This window comes from Jaculus jaculus, chromosome 14 (genome assembly GCF_020740685.1).
Source record: "Jaculus jaculus isolate mJacJac1 chromosome 14, mJacJac1.mat.Y.cur, whole genome shotgun sequence".
Taxonomy (NCBI): domain Eukaryota; kingdom Metazoa; phylum Chordata; class Mammalia; order Rodentia; family Dipodidae; genus Jaculus; species Jaculus jaculus.
Genome location: NC_059115.1, coordinates 12935800 through 12959267, shown reverse-complemented (window position 1 = coordinate 12959267; position 23468 = coordinate 12935800). Strand labels below are relative to the sequence as shown.

General features: G+C 43.9%; 1 protein-coding gene and 1 pseudogene across 1 annotated transcript in view; one reads left to right on the top strand and one right to left on the bottom strand.

Moving 5' to 3' along the window:
- The window catches only part of Znf667 (zinc finger protein 667), a 31578-nt gene extending 9837 nt beyond the window's left edge, over positions 1-21741 (top strand). The window contains exons 2-5 of the mRNA XM_045133685.1: positions 2268-2356; positions 9715-9841; positions 14439-14531; positions 18573-21741. Coding sequence (XP_044989620.1) covers positions 2324-2356; positions 9715-9841; positions 14439-14531; positions 18573-20149 — 1830 coding nt within the window. The 5' untranslated portion in view covers positions 2268-2323 and the 3' untranslated portion in view covers positions 20150-21741. The remainder of the gene's footprint in view (positions 1-2267; positions 2357-9714; positions 9842-14438; positions 14532-18572) is intronic.
- LOC105945010 lies at positions 7737-9680 on the bottom strand (annotated as a pseudogene).
- Positions 21742-23468: the final 1727 nt, after the last annotated feature.

Genomic DNA, 23468 nt, shown 5'->3' with positions numbered 1-23468 from the left:
AAAAAAGAGCTTGCTGCACAAGCCTGATGACTTGTGTAAAAAGCTTGACTTTAGTGTGGCTGTAACCCCCTCATACCTACAGGGGTGGGGGTGACATCTACAGCAGCAAGTGAGAGACCCTGGGTAAGGGAGAAAACAGGGATGAGCACTCCAAGGTTGTCCTGACCTCCACACACACAGCATGCCCACAAATTCACACGTGTGTGCACATATATGCGTGTGTGTACACGCAACTGATCCATCTCAGTCTGGATAGTTTTCCTAGACATAAATAATCTGTACTTAGATTTCACAAAATTTCTGTTGAAAAAAATGATCATATCAGGTTATTGCAGGTATATTTAACAAGTTTTATGGTAACTGATCAAGTACCTGTTTATCTTAAATTCATCACTTTATTGTGTTTTTTTTATTTTAGAGAGAAGAGGCACACCAAAGCCTCCAGCCGCTGCAGTTGAAGTCCAGATGCATGCACCACCTTGTGCACATGTGCAACTTTGTATGCTTACATCACCTTGTGTGTCTGGCTTATGTGGAACCTGGAGAGTTGAACATGGATCCTTAGGCTTTGTTGGCCAGTTCCTTAACTGCTAAGTCATCACTCCAGCCTCATCACTTTTTGTTTAAAAAAATATTTATTTATTTATTTGAGAGAGAGAGGAAGAGAGAAAACAGGTGCTCCAGGGCCGCTGGCCACTGCGAATGAACTCCAGACGCATGTGCCACTTTGTACCTCTGACTTTATGTGGGTCCTGCAGAATCAAACTTGGGTCCTTTGGCTTTGCAGACAAGTGCCTTAACCCCTAAGCCATCTCTCCAGCCTCATCACTTTTTTTTTTTTACTTGAAAATTTATTATTGTTTTAATATAGTTCCTAAGTTACACCAGCCTCGACTTTCCTGCTCATTTGTCACATGCGGCATTTTCACTGGGCAGCAGAGGTGGAGGCAAATTCAGGGCAGAGACTTCTGCAGGCAGGTGGCTGGGGAAGCTTACTTGAGGGAGTGTCTAGACTTAGCTCACTTCCTCCCTTGCTCCTACTCTTAATTCACATGCCTATATCCCCCCCCCCATACTTTTATAGATATCTAATCATTCTCTACTTTATCTTTTATTTTCCTCACAGCCCTTGTAGTCAGTTCCAAGTTTCTGGGATGAGCATCCTGCCAGAAACAGTTTATGGGAGGAACAGTTGTATTTCAAGGAATCAGACAGGGGAAGATCCATCAATGGTGGGCGAAGCTGGCTCCCTTGCACAGATCAAAGCAGAGAGAGAGAGAGACCACCAAACAGCCAGCAAACACCAAAAGCAAGCAGCAGGCAAAACCCCACCAGAGCTCACAACTGCTGTCTCCCACCCTTGGGCTGGAATCTCCATCCACCCAGTGACACACCCCCTGTGGCAGGCGTCTCTGCCAAGGGCTGAAGTTACAAAGTTAATTTAATGAAGCACCTGCATCTGTGGGGTCATACCTTCACACTGCTGCATTCAAACTGCCACAGCCCTCAGAGCAGTTTATATGCTGAGAGCCCTGCAGATTTTGTTGACTGTACTATCTGATTATCTCTCCAGAGCTCACTCCGTCCCTCTCATCTCTCCCCCTGTGATGTCTTAACACAGCACCTTTCCTGAAGATGTGCTTCCTCTCACCTTCCCCATCTCACTCATTCTGCTTTAGCACACGACCCCCTTGCTGCCTCTCACACAGCAAGCCCATGCCTACCACAGGGCCTTGGCACTTGTTGTTTCATCTCCTGGAATGATGTCTTCTCAGTGCCCCGTGGTTCACATTGTAGTACATCCAGACCTTGGTTCACTGTTGCCTCTTTGTAGAGGCCATTCCTACGTACTGCACCACTCTCTAGCTCCCTGTACCAGCCCCTGTTTCCATTCCTAGGGATGATATCAGCTGTTACTGTATTCTTCATGGCCTTGTCTTGCCTCACTGAACAGATAGTACGTGGGGGCAGATACTTTTCTACTCTAACTTCATTGTTCTTAGAATCTGGAACCATGATTGGCACCTGCAGGCACTTAAAAACGACCCATCAAAATAAATGACCAAGTGTCTGAACATCTCTTTTATGTCTCCTGATTGGGAGCCTACTGTGGTGTTAGTAACAGACCTAAGGCTGTGCCCTCCTTGCCCTTTCCTAACCCTGAGGGGTCAGGCTTGCTCCAGATCAGTGCCCTGGCTTTCGTCCGTGTGTACATCCAGGTGAGGGGACTTCCTGTGGCTTCATGGTCTCTCCCCTTCCACCCCCAGCACTGCCTGCCAGCACTCTGATCCTGTGAATGTGACCCTCAAAGAACAAGGACAGGATGCCTGCGGCTCGAGGGAAGTCTAAATCCAAGGTAAGTGGTGACTTTCTTTTTTAGGAACATGTCATCTTGTCTTACAAGATGTGGCCCGTTTGCTTTCCTTCTAGGGGTTTCCTTCCCATAGAAGACTGATGGGAACTTTGGTACCTGGCTTTCTCCCACTGCCATGGAGGATGGGAGTGGAGAAGGGTCCGGTGCCCCAGGAGCTGCTGAAGGGCCTGACTCCATTCTCAGTGCTCACATGCCCACTGCCAGCTCATCCAACGCCCCCAGTGGCTCTGCAGTGTTCAGTGGGAGGAGAGGGGACAAGAGCCTTGTGGTTATTCTGGGTGAGGACAATTGCCCAGGCATGGCCTGCTCAGGCAAAGGGACTGGAGTGTGTGCTGCGTATTAATTCAGTTGTGTCACTTATTTGTCCTTGTTAAACTTTGTATTCACATGGAGGACATTTCCGTGTGTAAGGTACAAGTTTGACGGTATATTGGAAATAGAGCAGTTAGCTGCACCAGCCTTCTGTGATTAGTATGCTTCACACTGGAGCGCCCCAAGAGCAGTGGCCCTTAAGAAACTCATTTTCCCAGGCTAGAGATGCAGCTCAGTTGAGCAGACTGCTTGTCTAGTATTCATAAAGCCCTGGGTTCCATCCCCAGCACCAAATAAACAGGGTGTGGTGGTACATGGCTAGAATGAATCCCAGCTGGGAGTTCATGGTTATCCTAAGCTACATAGCAAGTTCAAGGACAGCCTGGAGTAAATCAAAGTGTATCCAAAAAAAAATTTTTTTTTTAAAAAGAAGGGATTTGCTTGCAAAGCCTTATGTCCTAGGTTTTTCCCCCAGCACCCATGTCAAATAAGATGCAAATGACATGTGCATCTCTAGCCCCACCACACCTTTGACTGAGGGGTTGAACCACAAGAATCTGAAGCTCCCTGGACAGCTAGTCTGATAGTGCTTTGCAGTTTATTGCAGTAGCAAGAGACCCTATCTTGTGCTGGAGAGTTGGTTCGGCAGTTAAGGCACTTGTCTGCACAACCTAATGATCTGGGTTTGATTCCCCAGTACAAACATAAAGCCAGATACACAAAGTGGCACATGTGTCTGGAGTTTGTTTGCAGTATCTAGAGGTCCTGGTATGCCCATTCTCTCTCTTTGTCTGTCTCTCTCTGCTTTCAAATAAAATAAAATAAATATTTTTTTAAAAGGAGAACTTGTCTCAAAAGAAAGCGGAGACACCTTAATGTTGTCCTGTAACCTGCACATGGGTGCTATAGCATTCATTCCCATACATATGTGTAAACACACATGTATGTAATTTTTGAAGATATGGAGAAGAAAAAGGAAGAAATGAAAGGAAGGGGGCTGGAGAGAGTGTTTAGTGGTTAAGGCATTTGACTGTGAAGCCTAAGGACCTAGGTTTGACTCCCCAGAACCCACATAGCCAGATGCACATGGTGGCACATGCAGCTAGAGTTTATTTTAAAAAAAGGGGGGGTGGACAGAAGGAAGGAAGGAAGAAAAGAAATGCACATTTCTTTCAGTTACAAGCATTGGTTCCCTTTTGTTACTATAGCAAATTCACCAAAATAGCACGTTTCCTGCCATGTCTGAGTGAATCGAGGTCCAAACACAATGTAGCTCATCTGGTTCTCTGCTTGGGTCTCCTAGAATGGAAATCAAGGCAGCAGCTAGCTGTGTTCTCAATCAGTTCTCAGGTCCTCTTACAGGTTTGCTGATTATTGGCAGAATTTAGTTAGCTTCACATTTTGCATATGACCCCTTTTTATCCATCTTTAAGAGAGAAACTAATCTATAGCCAAGCCAAGATTAAAACCTGGTTAAACATCCTCACGGCAAAGCCTTGCTATGTTGTCCTGTGTGTGGTCAGCTGGTTAGTAGCCTGGTGAAGGAGTGTTTCCCCACATGTAACATACTCACTTGTTCTTTACAGACTGTGCTTAGGAGCTTGAGGTGGAAGCGAGGCTGCACTGTTCTGCTTAGTAGTTGTGTGAACAGCAATAACTTACCTTATTGCTCAAGGCCTTGGTTTCACTTCATTATCATGGACTTCAGTTTCCTCATCCTCATCGTTACGTGGACCTCAGTTTTCTGATTTTCATTGTTGCCATATCCCCTTGGCAGAGCTGTATCACCAGTTAATGTGAATACTAAACGGGCCAGCACAATTGGGTGCTTAGAAAATGTCTTGATTTTGTGGCCTGGGCTAGAGTGAGGCTCTACTCAAAAAATAAACGATTTTGTAAATGCCTGCTAGGTCTATTGTTTGTTTGTTTGTTTGTTTTATTTTTGTCTTTCAAGGTAAGGTCTTGCTCTAGCCCAGGCTGACCTGGAATTCACTATGAAGTCTCAGGGTAGCCTTGAACTCATGGCAGTCCTCTTACCTCTGCCTCCCAAGTGCTGGGCTTAAAGGTAGTCTTTAATAATAATGTGTTGATTACATTATTTAACATACATGCAAAACTGCCTTTTTGGTCTCAGAACACCAAATGGTTGCTGCTTCTCATGTGCCTTCTGTGTTTGAGATGAAACTACCGCTTTCATCAGCTGTGCAGAAGAGCAAGCTCATGGGCTGGTGAGATGGCTTAGTACTTAAGGTGCTTGCTAAGCCTAAGGACCCATGTTCAACTCCTCAGAATCCACATAAGCCAGATGCACAAGGTGGTGCACACATCTGGAGTTTGCAGTGGCTGGAGGCCCTGGTATTCCCATTCTCTCTTTCACTCTCAAAAATAAGTAAATAATTAAAATTTTTTGTTTTTATTTATTTATTTGAGAGCGGCAGATACAGAGAAAGAAAGAGGCAGAGATAGAGTGAGTAATGGGCACTCCAGGGCCTCCAGCTACTGCAAACAAACTCCAGACTCATGCACCCCTTGTGCATCTGCTAACCTGGGTCCTGGGGAATCGAGCCGCGAACCAGAGTCCTTAGGCTTCACAGGCAAGTGCTTAACCACTAAGCCATCTCTCCAGCCCAATGAATAATTTTTTTTGTTTTTTTTTTCTTTTCAAATTTTTATTAACAACTTCCATGATTATAAAAAATATTCTGTGGTAATACCCTCCTCCCCCCACTTTCCCCTTTGAAACTCCATTCTCCATCATATCCCCTCCCCCTCTCAATCAGTCTCTTTTATTTTGATCTCATAATCTTTTCCTCCTATTATGATGGTCTTGTGTAGGTAGTGTCAGGCACTGTGAGGTCATAGATATCCAGGCCATTTTGTATATGAGGGGAGCACATTGTAAGGAGTCTACCCTTCCTTTGGCTCTTTCTTACATTCTTTCCACCACCTCTTCCACAACAGACCCTGAGCCTTGGAAGGTGTGATAGAGATATTGCAGTGCTGAGCACTCCTGTCACTTCTTTCTAGCACTGTGATGCCTTCTGAGACATCCCAAGGTCACTGCCATCTGAAAAGAGAAGATATCCTACCAAAAGTGAAAGTAGCATCCAATAAATTATTTTTTAAAATATTTTATTTCTTTATTTGAGAGAGAGAAACAGAGAGTAAGATGCAGAGAGAAAGAGAGAATGGGCACGCCAGGGTCTCTAGCCACTGCAAACGAACTCCTGACACATGTGCCCCCTGTGCATCTGGCGTATGTGGTTCCTGGGGAGTTGAACCAGGGTCCTTTGGCTTTGCAGGCAAACACCTTAACTGCTGAGCCATTTCCCCAGCCCAATAAATAGTTTGTATTTTTAATGTTTGAGGAAACTGATGTTCACCTTGTTTAATACCAAAGCTTGTTGTCAGTCATCTTAAGATAAAACGTTTCATACATGTACAACATATTTTGTGTGTGTTACTTCACCCTTTGTGGTGACAGATGCTCATCAGGAAGAATCACCACGCTATGCTCTTTGGGCTGACTCCTGTCCCTGTATTACATGGCCTTGGTCAGTGGATGCTCTTCACTCTTTTCAGCTCCTTCCTTCTATTACTTATGAGCAACTAGTATGCTGCCAACCAAAAAGCCAGTAGTTATCTAAATCTCATATGAAAACAAATGCATATGCTCTAACACAAAGGTTTTATCACTCACATATGCTATTCAGAGGCAGTTTTTTTTAAAAGCATTTCAGGTTGTGGTCAGTTTTGATGAGATTGCCAGCTTATCTCTGGATAAATGAGAGATCACTACATATAAATATTTAAACAAGTTCATTTGAGTATTAACAAAAAGATGAAACTAAACAGTATCATTTCCTTTTTAAACAAAGTATTCCATCACTCCAAAGTAATACTAGGTTCCAGTTCCCCCCCCCCCAAAAAAAACAAACGTAAACAAAAATGTCCTACAGATAATAAGTTTGTCCAGAAAAGGGGGTAGGGAGGGAGGACTCAGGTGCAATCATGTCACAATTAATGCATGTCTACTTCCAATACATTTAAAGACAATTAAAATGAAAAAAATCAATAGTTAAAATAGACTTTTACAGTCTGAGAATTCAAGATCTTTAAAAATACTTGTAAAATACACATACATGCAAATTCTTCTTATATACAAATTTCACAAAATTAAGAAGCTGCAAAGGAATTAGAAGTAGTGTGGTGAATCTGACACGCTACATTTAAATGCTTTCCCACTGACATTCCTGAAAATAGCAGTCCTAGTAGTTTTAATGAATTTTCTACACAGCCTTTTTATAAAAAGTCATAAGAAGTCTGAAGAATCCAAGATGTTCTCAATTCACTACTTATTATTTAAGGCCACTTTGGTAAAGGCATTGCAGCAAGAACATAAAAACAATAGCATATTGTCTAATATTTTTTTTTTCACCTGCAAACTGTAGCAAAACATGACCAGCTTTTTGACGCAGACAGGTATCCTTCTACATCATTAAAGAATTTAGCCATATATAAATTGAAGAGCTCCTTAGAAAGGAGAAATTCAAGAATGAATAAAACCTTCCAATTTTTACTTACTTTCCAGAGGCAATGTTTAAAATGGTTTTATGTCATTCATTCCAAGATAGGACAGCACCTTAAAAGTGGCTGATCTATTTCCCCAGCAACATTTCTCACGTAACAATGTGTTAAAGTTACAAATACTGATATGCACAAATAGCTAATTTCTAAGAACAATATGTACAGTACTGCAGCATAATGAATGTGGTATCTGTGATAACTTAATATTAGCCAATTATTTTTAATATATTTATTTATTTATTTATTTGAGAGCGACAGAGACAGAGAGAAAGCTAGATAGAGAGAGAGAGAGAGAGAATGGGCGCGCCAGGGCTTCCAGCCACCGCAAACGAACTCCAGACGCGTGCGCCCCCTTGTGCATCTGGCTAACGTGGGACCTGGGGAACCGAGCCTCGAACCGGGGTCCTTAGGCTTCACAGGCGAGCGCTTAACCGCTAAGCCATCTCTCCAGCCCAATATTAGCCAATTTTTAATATACATGATACCGCTACCTTGTTAGGCCAATTCACAGGTTAAAAGTTGTTACTGGAGCCCTCTGTTTTGCACATATTACCTGGTGTTTAACACACAATGCAGGCTTTTTAAAGACTTCTTGTGTTTAACGCTAAGATCAGTGAAACAAGACAGCAGTGTAAGAGGCGGAGATGTAATATGACCACATAAAGTTCGTTCCAGTAAAGTGTCTATATAAGGCTATAAGAAAGGATTGGTTGATGAACTTCCTGCTGGAAACTGTCCCATTGGCGCACCAGTCATAAAAGGATTACTAGATACTCCAGCAGCTGCAACTTGACCAAAAGGGGTTACCGCCAGTTTTGTTTGTCCAAATGTTGCTAAACCTGCACCACTGGGCTGTTGAGAAAAAGCTGTGTGCCGAGGGAAAGCTGCTTGGGCTGGGAAGGCAGGCTGCTGGCAAGTGCCGCCGAAGCTGGTGGGGAGCCGGAGCGCCAAACCCCGCAGGCATGCTCATCCTCTGGCATTGGTCTGAAATGGATTTGTAGAAGGTGTAGCCCCGAACGGAGCAGGCACACTTGAAGAAGCAGGTTGTGTCTGGGCAGAAGCACCCACAGGCACTGTACCAAAAACATCGCTGCTGGCATTACTTGTGGAAGGGTACGCATTACTGGAGGTGGCTGCAGAACTGAACACGCTGTCCAGCTCTGCCAGGGCTGCGTACTTGTCGGAAGGTGCACTTGCCTGACTGGGAACTGAAACCACAGAGCCAACAGGAGCTCTACCTGTGCTCCCAAAACCACTCCCTTGATCACCGACTTGCCCAGCACTGAAAAAGTATTTTCTAAGTTAGCAAGTGCCGCATATTTGTCTGCTGTCTGAAAGGCAGCTTTGTTTGCTGAAACTTTACTAACAGTTGATGCTGCTGGATGACTCTGGGAGGTATTGAAGGTTCCAAAGTCAGCACTGGAGGGTTTGGGGAAGTTATCAAAATGAGCAAAATTAGCATTTACTGATCCAGCACTTCCATCTGCAGTCTGGGGCTGAGAAGAAGAGCAGCCTGCTGTGTGGAAACCTCCAAAATGAATGGAACCACTAGACTGTCCAAATGCATTAAAGTTTGCAAAATCTGCAGTGGCAGAATTCTGAGCTGCATGACTGTTGAAATGTGCAAAATTAGTAAAATTGGCTGTAGCTGTTGACTGGGGAGCTGAGCAGCAAAGATGTCTGAGCCAAGATCACTCAAAAGATCAAACTGCTGCTTCTGCTGCCCTTGAGAGTGATCTACGACTGGGGACTGACTAGGTGTGCCCTTGTTAAGTGCAGTGCTGGTGCAGAATCTCCTGGAAGATATTTCAGTGGCTTGGCCTCAGGTGTGCTGCTAATGCTATTGGCACTGAAATAGATGCGGGAGCTGAGGCCACCACTTTGGCTTGCTCTGGTGGGACATACCATCTTTTCATATTTTTCTTGAAGAAACTCTTTCACTTTTTGTGGATCCCTGAAGTCTGGAATTGCTGAAGAGCAATCATCAAACAATCCTAGCCAAATCTGTTTACAGGCTTCATTTCCATGTTTTTGCAGGAATTCAATTTCCTGTTGTGTAAATGTTGTCATGGAGATAGCTTTCACCCTGTGCGGTGGATTCAACCCTCTCAGGCTGCCGGAGCAGGAGGTGCACACGAACGAGCCCACCGTCATGCTCACGTAGGTGGGGCCGCGCTGGTCGCAGTGGAAGCACTTTCGGTTGTGCGGGAGGCCCGTCGTGTCCCGCGGCATCTTCAGGTGCTTCTCCTCCTGCTTCCGCTTTGACGGCGGAGAGAGGCCGCGCTGGCCCGCCGCTCTCCGTCCGGCCTCGGGCTTCTGCCAGGCTGTCGGAGCGCGACGCTGCAGAACTGGCCCGGCCAGACCATCGCCGCCCTAAGTAAGTTTTTTTTAAGTAGTATAAGCTCATGGGGAATGGACATGTGACTTCTTTTGCTTTTCAGGCCCAAGTGACATTTGGGGACATAGCCATCTACTTCTCGAAGGAAGAATGGGAAGGGCTAAGCCCTATTCAGAAGGATTTGTACGAAGATGTCATGTTGGAGAACTATCGGAACCTGGTCTCAGTCGGTAAGAACCCCCTCCCCCCCAAGCAGTAATCCCGAGCCAGCCTGGTGAGGGCATGTATCAGTGAGGGTCTAGTCAGGAAAACAGGAGCTGTGCCCATTGCATGCATGTAGCTTTTTTTTTTTTTAAAGATAGCTTTATTGAGCTATAAAGTACACAGTTTGGTGGGTTTTAGTGCATTCACAGAGTTGTTTATCTATCACCACAGTCACTTTTATTTTTATTTTGGGGGTTTTTTTGAGGTGAGGTCTTGCTCTAGCCAGGCTGACCTGGAATTCACTATGTAGGCTCACGGCGATCCACCTGCCTTTGCCTCCCGAGTGCTGGAATTAAAGGCGTGCTCCATCACAGTTACTTTAAGAACATTGTCATTATTCTCCAAAGAAACCTAGTTCTCCAGCAGCCACTCTTCATTTACCCTGTCCACTTGCCCCCCAGATCAGACTAGCCCCTTTCCGTTTCTGTGGATTTGTCTATTCCAAGCCTTGTATGGAATAGAATCATAATCTGTGGCTTCCTTCACTTACTATTGATGTTCTTGAGGTCTGTCCATGTTGTGTGTGCCAGCATGTCATTCCAGTTCCTTGCTGAATGATACTACACTGCACTGATGGACCACATCTCATTTATGCTTTCAGTAACTGACGGGCATTGGGGTTATTCCCACTCTTATGATTTGCCACTGTGAACATACCAAGTTCTTGGACACATAGAATTGCTAGGTCATTTGGAAAATATGAGGATACCCTAGTTGTTTTGAGAGACTTTTCCATAAGGGATTGTCAGGTATTGTTAAAAGGTGAATCATGACCAGTGGAGCAATACAGAGATGCTAGCTAGGATGCAGCCACCATTCCAAGGGCCAGGGGGAGTAAAGGGGAAGTTTACTTTATTTTATTTACTTAAGCACTTAGAGGAAGGGCCCTGTAGAACTGAGACCCAAACTTCTGAAAGAAAATGTAACATATTACCTTATTTATACTTCCAAGAGGGCAAGAGGAGACTAATTGAGAGAGTGCAGCACTAAAAGCAAACCAGAAATTGATTTAGAGCCTCTGCTGGTGTTGACAGGAAGCATATGGCAAAGGGACATGCATATTACAGAGCTTCAGGTTATGCAAAGCCAAATGCCTTCATACATGTCTAGTAGGTTCAAGTTGTTCTGTTAGGGGTTTTTTTTTTTTTTTCTATGTAACATAGTCTTAAATAGCTACACCAAATTATATGTTATTTATTTAATACATCCTACCCTTCAGAACCTTGAGTGTAGGCCCAGAATGACAAAACAAATCATAGAAGGATGGAGCTGAAAAACAAAAGCTTAGTAACTTTTCTCAAGAGACTGACCTAGTATTCAGGAAAATAATTATACCCTGTCTGGTGTCAGTTCCTTTTTAGGTACAGATTCCTCTAATAAGTTAAACTGCTCAACTCTATTGTATATAAGTGAATTTTCATCTTCCTTATATTAGATTTTTTAAAAATGTTATTTAGAGAGCTGGAGGGATGGCTCCGTGGTTAAGGTATATGCCTCCAAAACCTAACAACCTGGGTTTGATTCCCCAGTACCCATGTACAGCCAGTTACACAATGTGATGCATGTATCTAGAGTTCATTTGCAGTGGTTGGAGGCCCTAGTGCACCCATTCTGTCTATCTTTCTTTTTTTTTTGGGGGGGGGGGAGGTTTGGTTTTTCAAGGTAAGGTTTCACTCTAGCCCAGGCTGACCTGGAATTCACTATGGAGTCTCAGAGTGGCCTCGAACTCACAGCGATCCTCCTACCTCTGCCTCCCAAGTGCTGGGATTAAAGGCGTGCGCCACCACGCCCGGCTCTTGTCTGTCTTTCTTTTTGCTCTCTTTCTCTCTGTACTTAAAAATAAACAAAATAAGCCAGGTGTGGTGGCGCATGCCTTTAATCCCAGCACTTGGGAGGCAGAAGTAGGAGGATCACCATGAGTTCGAGGCCACCCTGAGATTACATAATGAATTCCAGGTCAGCCTGGGCTACAGTGAGACCCTACCTCGAAAAACCAAATAAAATAAAATAAACAAAATTTAAAAAATATTTATTTGAGAGAGAGAGAGGAAAAGAGTATGGGCACACGAGAGTGCTACTTCAAATGAGCTCCAGAAGCATGTGCCTCTTTGTGCATCTGGCTTTACGTGGGTACTGGAGAATCAAACCCAGGCTTTTGGGCTTTGCAAACAAGTGCCTTTAACTGCTGAGCCATCTCTTCACCCCATTATATAAGATTTTTAAAACCACCTTTCACATTCACTACTCAGCACAAAACAGTCTGACAGCAAATGTATGTGTGTCTGTATGGGGTGGGGAGGACTTGGAGGATGTTTTACCCACACGGAGCAGTTCTCCTTTGAATATGCAGCTAATAATCCAGTTCTGACACTACTCACCTGGAGGCAGTGTTAGATCAGATACCACTTACAAGTCCGGGGCTCTGGAATTTCTAACTGTAAGTCAGAGGTTCCTGTGACTCCCCTCTGAGATTCTGCAAAGAGGGCTGAGGATGTAGCTCAGTTGCTAGCTAGCATGCTTTCCTAGCATGAACAAGCCCTGCATTTGATCCCTGGCACCACATAAAACTGAATGTGATGGCACACACCTGTAAACCCAGCACTTGAGAGGTAAAAGCAAGAGGATCAGGAGTTCAAAGTCATCCATGGTTATATTGCTAGTTTTTGGCCAACCTGGGCTACATGAGAAGTTATCTCTAAAGAACCTGGTTAAAAGATACTATACTGAATACAGATGAAGAGATACATCAGGGGAGGTAGAGGGGGAAGGTTACAGTTTTCATGCCCTCTGTAGGAGTGCCACTCTTCACATGCTCAGCATCCTGGAGGCTCTCTGAACCTTGTCCTGTTGGGTTTATGGAGGCTTTGTGAAATAGGCGTGATTGACAGTATCATTGACCACTGGTGATCTGTCTCAAGCTCTTTAGTTTGGGGATGGGATAAAAGCTCAACCTCTTAATCACATGGGTTGTTCCTCTGTACCATCTGAGGCTCTCCAGAAGCCCCTCCCTGAGCTGTCTCTTCGGCATACAAAAGACACTTCTTTGGAGCATTGGAGTAGTTTAGTAACTGTCAGGGAACAGGAGGAAGATGCCTATTTATAAATTCTAGTGTCACACTGTGGTGGTTTGAGTTAGGATGACAATTTGGGAATTGGAACTTTGCTGGAGGAAATGTGCTGTTGGAGATTGGCCTATGGTTGTTATAGCCAATTTTCCGCTGCCAGTGTGTGGCTCACTTTCCTGCCACCAATTGACACCTTCTGTGGCATCGGTGATGTCCAACTTCAGCTAATGTCATCCTTTCCCCAGCCGTCATGGAACTTCCTCTGAGTCTGTAAGCCAAAATAAGCCCTTTTCTCTCATAAACTACTTTTGGTTGAGTGTTTTGCACTAGCAATGTGAAGATAGCTACAGTGGAAAATTGGTACCAGAGGAGTGGGGTCCTTATTATTAGAAACCTGACTGTGGCTTTTGGCCTTTTGGAACCGATTTGTGGGAGTAATGTGGAACGATTTTTGAAACATTGGTCTAAGAGATACCTTGCAGTGCTATAAGCAGTGTGACAGACCATTCTGGTCAGAGTTGAGAGACCTCAGTGCAGAAAGAACTGTGGACTGTGGTTTGTGAGAGGAAAAAAGAACTTTGTCCAGACTAAGCTAGAAACAGTTTATATGAATGGCTTGCTGCATTCTGCCTGTGTCCTGAGAATTTGTGCAGGGTTGTGTTGTGTAGCAGTTGACTAGTGTGAGCAGAAGGATATAGCACAGAAAGAAATGAAAGTTTTAGGCTGGAGACAGTTCCCATTCAGCCACAATTGTTTGAGAGATTACAGGCACTGAGACTGGGCCAGCTATTCTGCATTAGGACAGCAAAAGGAGTGTAGACTCTTGAAAGTAGAGGGCTGGCCAGGCGTGGTGGCAGAAGTAGGAGGATCGCTGTGAGTTTGAGGTCAGCCTGAGACTACATAGTGAATTCCAGGTTGGCCTGGTTTAAAGTGAGACCCTACCTCAAAACAAACAAACAAAAAAATAACATACGTTGTGGATGATCATCACTTTATAAGGGCCAGGGGCAGAATGTGGTGGTTTGAATTAGGTGTTCCCCTTAAATTCATGTGTGCTGAATGCATGATCCCCAGCTAATGGCAGTTTGAGCGTTGAAGCCTTGCTGGAGGAGGTGTGTTATTGGAGACTGGCCTACTGGAGTTACAGCCAATTTCCCTCTGCCTGTGTGTGGCTCACTCTGCTGCAGCTGTTTGCTACCTGCTATGGCAGAGGTGTCCAGCCCTCTGCTCTTGCCACATTTTCCCCTGCCAGCACGGAGCTTCCCTCAAATCCGTAAGCCAAAATAAGCTTCCTCAGGCTGCGTTCTGTCAGGTACTTTGCATCAACAACAAGAAGGTAAGTGCAGCGCATACGCACCCTCGCCTCTGCTCGTCAGTCACGCTTGTCTTGTGCTCTCCTGTTGCTAACAAACCTTCATGCTGTGGATGTGCGACTGGGCTTCGACGCCAATGGAGCCAACCCATATCATGGTCACTTCCTGTGTTTGCCCAAATGCAGGTCTTTCCTCTCGGAGGCCAAATGTCATCACCTTGTTGGAGAAGGGGAAGGCACCCTGGATTGTGGAGCCATCAAGAAAACGTCGAGCCCCTGGTGAGTAACCAGGAACCCAGGTGTAAGTCTTACCCATTCAGCCTTTAAAATAGTATGTACAGAAACTGAAGTCAAGGTCTTACACAGACCTACTTCCTGGTTCATAGATGTTGCCCTTTTTTTTTTTTTTTTTTGTAATTTTTTGTGTGAGAGAAAGAGAGAATGTGAGTGAGAGAGAATTGGTTTGCCAGGGCCTCCAGCAAGTGCAATTGAACTCCAGACACATGTGTCACCTGGTGCGTCTAGCTTATGTGGGACCTGGAGAATAGAACATAAGTCCTTAGGCTTCACAGACAAGTGCCTTAACTGCTGAGCCATCTCTCCAGCCTGATGTTGCCTGTTTGCTATGTCCTCATATAGTGGGAAGGATGAGGGAAAACTCCAGGCTCTGTTTCATACTCCATCCTCTTTACCTTACCTCCAGATACCATCATGTTGGGGTGCATTTCAACATAGGAATACTGGAACATTCCATTCTAGTGGAGAGGTAGCATTCAATCTTAGAGCCATGTGATCATGAGGGGCATCCTTGTTAAGATTTATTTGAAACTTGCTGACTGTGCCTGGCAAAGGCCCCAGGTCTGTGCAGAGAAATTAGGTCTCAGTATAAGCCACAAGGGGGAGAATGCCCAACATTCATCATGCCCCTGCTTGGCACTGGGCACTCCTTTAGGTGCAGACTCCTTCCAGGACTGCTTTAGTGGGTAATATTAATAATACCTTGCTCTACAGATGGGTACACTGATGCCCATAGAGGTTCAGTGACTTGACCAAGGTTACCCAGATTGGGATTATACACCTGGGATTGGGACTCAGTTTCTCTTTATATGTCAAAGCTCAGCTCTTTACTCTCTTCCCCATTACACCCTATGTCTCTGCTCTCTTGTTTCCCCTCAGGAAACATAGGTGCTGGCCTTTGTGATGGTAATACTAATCATGATAATATTACAGTTTGCATCATTTTTCTTATTTGTTAAGATAAATTTTAAATTTCTTTTATCACTATTCCTTTTGGTTATTTTTCAAGGATCACTTCCTTTACAGGTAGATGGATGCCACTTTGGTTGTCCCAGTAAAGCATCTTTTCATTTGAGTCTTTAAGTCATGTTCATTGAGTTTTTCCTTACATCACCATGCCAGGAGCTAAGGATTTGCAGTGTGGTGAAAGCCAACAGAAAAGGCTAATTCAGGCACCCTACTTGGGTGACTTCTAAGGGTGGCATTAGTCAGTTTCTAGTCACTGTAAAAATACCTGAGCAAAAACATAGACGAGGGGAAAGATTTATGTTGGCTCATAGTTTTAGGGGATTCAGTACAAGGTTGGCTGGATTCATTGTTGTAGGCCTAAGGTGATGCATGGTGGAAGGAGTGTGTAGCAGAGACAGTGGCTAGGAAGCAGAGAGGGTAAAAAGGACTGGGGACAAGGTATATCTTTTCAGGGGACACATCTAGTTACGCACTTCCTCCAAGTAGGCAAAAGCTCCTACTTTCCATCTCCTCCCAGAAAAATGCTAGCATATTATGAATCCATTAAGGGGTTTATCTACCAGTGAAGGTTTAATCTCCTCTCAGCAATTGGATCCACCAGCTACTGTTAAGTCTGCAGCACGTGAGCTTTTCTAGGGACTTTCATATCCAAACCCCAAGAGGATGTGCAATAAAAAGAAACTAGGGCTGGAAAGATAGATGGCTTAGTGGTTAAGGCACTAGCCTGCGAAGCCTAAGGACCCATGTTCAACTCTCTGGATCCCACATAAGCCAGACACACAAGGTAATGCAAATGCATAAGGGCACACATGTGCATAAGGTGGTACACACGTCTGGACTTCGATTGCAGTGGGTGGAGGCCCTGCTGTGCCAATTCTCTCTCTTTCTGTCTCATAAGAATGGATAATACTAGGGCTAGACAGATAGGTTAGCTGTTGAGACGCTTGCCTGCAAAGCCTAAGGACCCATGTTCAACACTTCAGATCCCACGTAAGCCAGGTGCACAAAGGTGAGGCAAGCACAGGGTCGCACATGCCCAGTAGACAGCACAGGCATTCGCAGTTCGATTGCTGTGGCTGAAGCCCAGGTGTGCCAGTATTCTCGCTCTCTCTCTCTCTGAAATTCTTTTTTTTATTTTTTTGGAAAAAACAGACAAAATAATAATAATAATAATAAAAAAGAAACCAAAGCTTGGCATGGTGGTGTACACCTTTAATCCCAGCACTTGGGAGGATCACCATGAGTTTGAGGCTACCCTGAATTCCAGGTCAGCCTGAGCTAGTGAGACCCTACCTCAAAAAACCAAAAAATTGCCGGGCGTGGTGGTGCCCGCGCTTAATGCCAGCACTTAGAAGGCAGAGGTAGGAGGATTGCTGAGAGTTCAAGGCCACCCTAGAGTACATACTGAATTCCAGGTCAGCCTGAGCTAAAGAGAGACCCTACCTCAAAAAACAAAAAAAGGAAGAAAGAAACCAGATAATGGCAACATAGAGAAAATGAAAGGGCCTATTTCATTTTGATATAAGCAGCAATGTCCTTTATCAAAATACTGTTATTTTAAGTTATTAAGTTTAGCCATATTGCATAAAGCTTAGGAAAAAAACAATAACAGCTACACATAGTTGTCAGTGCCGTGCTTTCGTGTATTTTTTCTTTTGTGCATAGATGTGTATGTTTGTGTGTGTGTGGCATGTGAGTCTGTGTTTGTGTGTTCATGTGTGCATGGACATGCATGCATGTGCCCTCCAAGTGCCAAGATTAGAGGTCTGTACCAGTGCACTTGGTACAAGTAGTTAATCTGGACCTTTCTTTTCTCCATTTTGACAAAAAATAAATAATAAATCTATTCTTTCTAGCCAGATACATTACCTTGTTTCCTTAGAGGGTTTCCTACTTTTTTTGTTTTGATTTTGTGTTTTCAAGATAGGTCTTGCTATAGCAAAGGCTGACCAGGAATTCACCAGTATGTAGTCTCAGGGTGGCTTCATATGCATAGCAGTTCTCCTACCTCTGCCTCCCCTCCGGAGTGCTAGGGTTAAAGGTATGTGCCACCACGTCTAGCTAGGGTTTCCTACTTTTAAAGAAGTTTTAAAATACTTTTTTTTTCCCCTGAGGTGGAGACTTCCTCTAGCCCAGGCTGACCTGGAACTCACTCTGTAGTTCCAGGCTGGCCTCCAACTCACAGCAATCCTCCTAACTCTGCCTCCTGAGTACTGGGATTAAAGGAGTATGCCACCACACCCAGCTTCATTTTTTTTTAAATGTATTGCTGCTAGATTTGTGCATTTTAGGATTTGATAATAGTACATTTTTACGATTTATAAATTTAGAGGTTTAGTTTACATAATAAAGTTTAAGAGTTGATAAATTTTTCCATGATCCAATTTTAGATCATTTTAATCACCCCAGTAATATTCCTCTTGCCCATTTAGTTAATCCCCGTTCTTACTGCCAGGCCCAAGTAATCACTAATCTTTTCTTGAGAGCTTGTTTGGAGGTTCTAGCAGGGGAGCGCAGCTACTCGTATACCCTTGACCGAAGACCGGTCCTCCTCTATTCGGGGAAGGTCGTCCTCTTTGACCGAGCACGCAGCGTCAGGAGGGACGCACATGGAACGGTGAGGGAGGAAGGGGACACCTGCCTAGCCAGCCAGATCAGCCGAACCAACCCTGACGATCATTGGGGTGACAGATGTCGCAGCCAGATCGCCCTCACACCCCACTAATCTTTTCCTCACAGATTTGCTTTATATCAATATTTCATAAAATGCATTTATCTCATGAACAATGCATGCTATTATTGAATGTAGCATATGGTATAAAATTTATCTTACAAACAAAAACTTCATTACCTGATTTTAAACTTTCCTGAATTCCAATTATTGTTTCTATAAAGCCCTTAGTGTGGTAATTAGAACCAAAAAAAAGAGACACTCAAAGTTACTGGTTTGTTAATGTCGTTGTTATGATCACTAATTATAATGACCACTTATATATCATATAGGTTTTATTTTCCAACACAAGAAGAAAAATTTAAATTCTTGATGTCTTTCAGACTCAGCATCTAAGTGTGAGACCAAGAAGTTACCATCAAATCAGTGCAACAAATCTGGGCAAAGCACCTCTCAAAGTGCAGTTTCTTCACAACAAAAGGTACCCCCAGGGAAGAGGCGCTGTAGCAAAAATTCATTCCTAAGAAAACTGAAGAAAGGACGTTCAGGGAAGAAATCTTTAAAGTGCCGTGAGTGTGGCAAAACCTTCAGTCAAAGCTTAGCTCTGAAACTTCATGAAGACTCTCACATTGGAGAGTGGCCTTACGAATGCAGCAGCTGTAAACAAGCATTCAGACAGATCTCGTCCCTCATTCTTCATCAGAAAATCCACAATGGGAAGAAAAGCTATGAATGTGATAAATGTGGGGAAATTTTCCATCAGAAGTTAACTCTTATACTACACAGGAGGACCCACAGTGGAATGGGACCTCTTGCCCATGGGAAGGCTTTGAGCTCATCCTCACCTCTCACTGCTCATCACAACATGCATATCATTGAGAATGTCCACAAGTGCAGAAAATGTGGGAAAGCCTTCGGTCGGATGTCATCCCTTTTACTTCATAAGCGAATTCACAGGGGCAAGAAATTACCAAAATTCAGTAAGTATGGGAGAGGCTTCAAAAAGAAACCAGCTCTTGTGCACAAAAGAATTCTTACTGGAAAGAAAACACATGGGAGTGAGAAGGCCTTACCTGAGCATCCCCAGCAGAGAAGTCACCATTTAGAGAATCCCTTTAAATGCAGAAAATGTGGGAAATCCTTTAGTAGGATATTACTCCTAATGCTCCATCAGAGAATTCATGCTTCAGGAAAACCCTACAAATGTGATCAGTGCAAGAAAGATTTCCAGCGGCTTTCAACCCTTTTCCTGCACCTAAGAATTCACAGTGGAGAGAAGAAGTACAGGTGCGATAAATGTGAGAAGGTCTGCAGCCGGCACTCCTCCCTTATTCAGCATCAGAAAATCCACAAGAGGAAAGAGAAGCTCATCGAGTGTAAGGAATGTGGAAAGATGTTTTCTGGAAACGCAAACCTGAAAATACATCAGAACATTCATTCCGAAGAGAAACCTTTCAAATGCAGTAAGTGCAGTAAAGTTTTTGGTCGCCAGTCATTTCTTGTTGAACATCAAAGAATTCATACTGGAGAAAAGCCCTACCAGTGTGAGGAATGTGGGAAAGCGTTCAGTCACCGAATATCCCTTACTCGCCATAAGAGAATTCATACCGAAGATAGACCCTATGAATGTGACCAGTGTGGGAAGGCCTTCAGCCAGAGTGCGCATCTTGCCCAGCACGAAAGAATTCACACTGGAGAGAAGCCGTATACATGCACAACATGTGGGAAGGCCTTTAGTCAGCGCACATCCCTTATCCTACACGAAAGAAGTCATACTGGAGAGAGGCCTTATGAATGTAATGAGTGTGGAAAGGCATTCAGCAGTGGCTCAGACCTTATTCGACATCAGAGAAGTCATTCTTCAGAGAAACCATATGAATGTAGTAAGTGTGGGAAGGCATATAGTCGGAGCTCCTCTCTGATTCGACATCAGAACATACATTCCGAGGATAAAACCTAATTTTTTTCCTGAATATACAAAAGCTAAGAATGTCACTGTAAAGAAGGACTGAGAGATACGGAGAATGTCTAAGTGTTCCTGGAATCTGATGGAGTTATCTCCCAGTTAAGTTGAAAATACCACAAAACCAAACCAAACAAAAAGGTCATTTAATAGACCTAAACTAGCAGCCATCATAGCTCAGCACGCCATCACTGTAGAGTATCAGCTGTCACTGTGGTTGGTTGGCTTACTGGGTGGAAAAGCTTCTGCCTGGTCCTGCTGCCCAGCATCATAAGCTTCATACTGCTTGGCACAGGCTTAGGAGAAAAAAAATAGCACAATTTATTGAACAAACATTGCTTTTGTGCTGTCATAAAGCTGAAATGTACTACCACACACAAACAAAAGTGAGCTGCATGTGGTAGTGCACACCTTTAATCCCAGCACTTGGGAGGCTGAGGTAGGAGGATCACTATGAGTTCCAAACTGGCCTGGAACTTCAGAGGAGTTCCAGGTTAGCTTTGGCTAGAGAAACTCTGCCTTGAAAAAACAAATGGAAAACTCACAAGTGAGTCACTGGATCTTCGATGTATGTGTATATATACATAGGACCCTTTGATGATACATTCCCTTTGAAAGCCAAAGAGCAAAAGTAAGTAGTTGGTGTCTGTGGAGCTGAAGATTTGAAGTCAACTGAGGTATGCCCAGAAGACTGAGTCAGCCTTTATAAGCTAAGGTATTTTCATTTCACATTTTACTTCCAGTGCAGTTTGACATTTCACTGGCTACATACTACAAAATGAAATTGTGAAGTCCACTCTTTGTGGATGGGACTTTGAACCTGATTTAAGGGCACAGGAATAAATAATTCGGCATTGTGTTTCAGAACTACAGTTATATGAGAGTAACTGAAAAATGTGTGGGTAAGAACAAAAAGGAGGCTGTTTAGGTGGATAAAGCTATCCACATATAATGGTGTATACTATCCTCATAGATATGAAATGTGTATGAAAATCTGGTATGACTAAGACAGGCTAAGGAAAAAAGCACCAAGGACTGAAGAAGGAGAACTAAAGAGCAGAGAGAAATTATTGGTTATTTTTTATGTCAAAATGTTTATATTTATATGAATAAACATATTTTCATGTAATAATGGTGTTGTGCAAAGAGTGGTAGAATGTATGTTGTTTTGACCTTTGTGTATGTCACCCCAAAATTTCTATGTTGATGACCTCAACTTCAACATGATGGTATTTGGAAATGTAATTTGATGAGGTCCTGAGGATGGGGGCTCTTCAGAAGAAACACCAGAGCTTGCTGTCTTTCTGCACCATGCAAGAACACAGTCAACTTTTCTCCAAACCAGTGAGAGACCCTCACCCAAACCTGACCAGGCCAATACCCTTGTAATGGACTTCTAGCCTCCATAGCTGAGAATTAATCTCTGTTTAATTTCCCCAAGTCTGTGACATTGTTATGATAGCTCAAGTCAAATACATGAGAAAACAGGGTTGATATAATGGGTCCTTTTCCTTTGAGCTATTTACCATGTATAACAGCTTGTGTGAATTATATTAAAAAAAAATAAAGTTCATGTGTGTGTGATTAAATTGTATGTAGCCAGGCTCTTCTGTATGTTTCTCTTCGGCAATGACAATACTTGTTTCTTAAGAAAACTTGCCAGAATCTGTGATCCCATGAGTTAGCTCAGTGTAATTTTGACCACATGTTAGAGATTGCATATGAAATGTCCCCCACAGGTTGTCAATTATCCCCAGCCAGTAGAGCTGTTTTGAGAGGTTCCTGGAACTTCAGGAGATGAGGTCTAACTTCCTGAGGAAGGCTTGGGGGTGGGGGATGTGCCCTTGGAGGCTGGATCTTGTCCAACCACCATCCTCCTCTTCCCCTTCTCTCTGTGGTGGTTTGATTCAGGTGTCCCTCATAAACATAGGTATTCTGAAGGCCATGTACCCAGCTGGTGGCAATTTGGGAATTAAACCCTCCTGGAGGCAGTGTATTTTGGGGGGTGGGCTTATAGGTGTTATGGCCAGCTTCCTCTTGCCAGTTTTTGGCACACTTTCCTATTGCTGCTATCCATCTGATGTTGGCCAGGAGGTCATGTCCACCTTCTGCTCATGTCATTGTTTTCCCTGCCATCAAGGAGCTTCCCCTTGAGACTGGAAGCCCAAATAAACCCTTCCCCCCCCCCCAAGCTGCTCTTGGGATGAGTCCTGCTGGCAATGCGAACCTCACAGCAGCAGCATGTGAAGTGCTGTGTTCTACCACGTTCTCTCTGCCATGATGGACTAAACCAGGATCCAAAATATATCTTCCAGCTTTCTGAAGAGCTGGTCTACATGGAGGAGGTTATCATCTCAGTTCCAGCAGGATTTCTCAGTGGCCTTGCAGCCCAAGTATGTAATGAAATGTTTTCATGTCAGCACCTCACTTGTCCCTGGTGACAAATGACCAGTACTCTGGGCCATGCAGCAGGTCATCCAATAGCATGTCCTTGGTCTGAGTCATGATGGGTGCTGAGTCTTTCCTTGATGAGTTAAGGCATCGAGAGCGATTGTTCACAGCAGACCTAGAGCCCTGGCTGGAGACTTGCTTATTCGAATTCTGATTCAGCCAGGCTATCTGAATCTCACACTATAGGACACAACCTCGTGGTGGTCTTCTTTACCCAAGAGTTCAGGTGCCTTGACAGTATTGATTTTCTTCCCTTCAACCATTGTCACTGGAGGTGCCTTCCACACTCCTGTGCAACAACATTATCTGTGTTCATGCTTCTCCATCCTATCACCCAAGCACCTGGACCCTTGCCTAGCACTTTTCCACATCTGAATCTTAAAAAATAGATTTTTGGGGGAGGCTGGAGAGATGGCTTCATGGTTAAGCGCTTGCCTGTGAAGCCTAAGGACCCTGGTTCGAGGCTCAATTTCCCAGGACCCATGTTGCCAGATGCACAAGGGGGTACATGTATATGGAGTTTGTTTACAGTGGCTGGAGGCCCTAGCGTGCCCGTTCTCTCTGTTGCTCTCAAATAAATAAATAAAAATTTAAATATATATATATTGCACTAGAGAGATGGCTTAGTGGTTAAGGCACTTGTCTATAAAGCCAAAGGACCCAGGCTGGATTCTCCAACACCCACATAAGCCAGATGTAGAAGGTGGTGTACACATCTGGAGTTCCTTTGCAGCCACTGGAGGCTCTGGTGTGCCTATTCTCTCTCAAATAATAGTTAAACCAACAGAATATTTTGAAACTATATTTATATAGTGGAGAGTGAGAGAGAGGCAGATAGAATGGTTGCCAGGGCTCCAGACTCCCC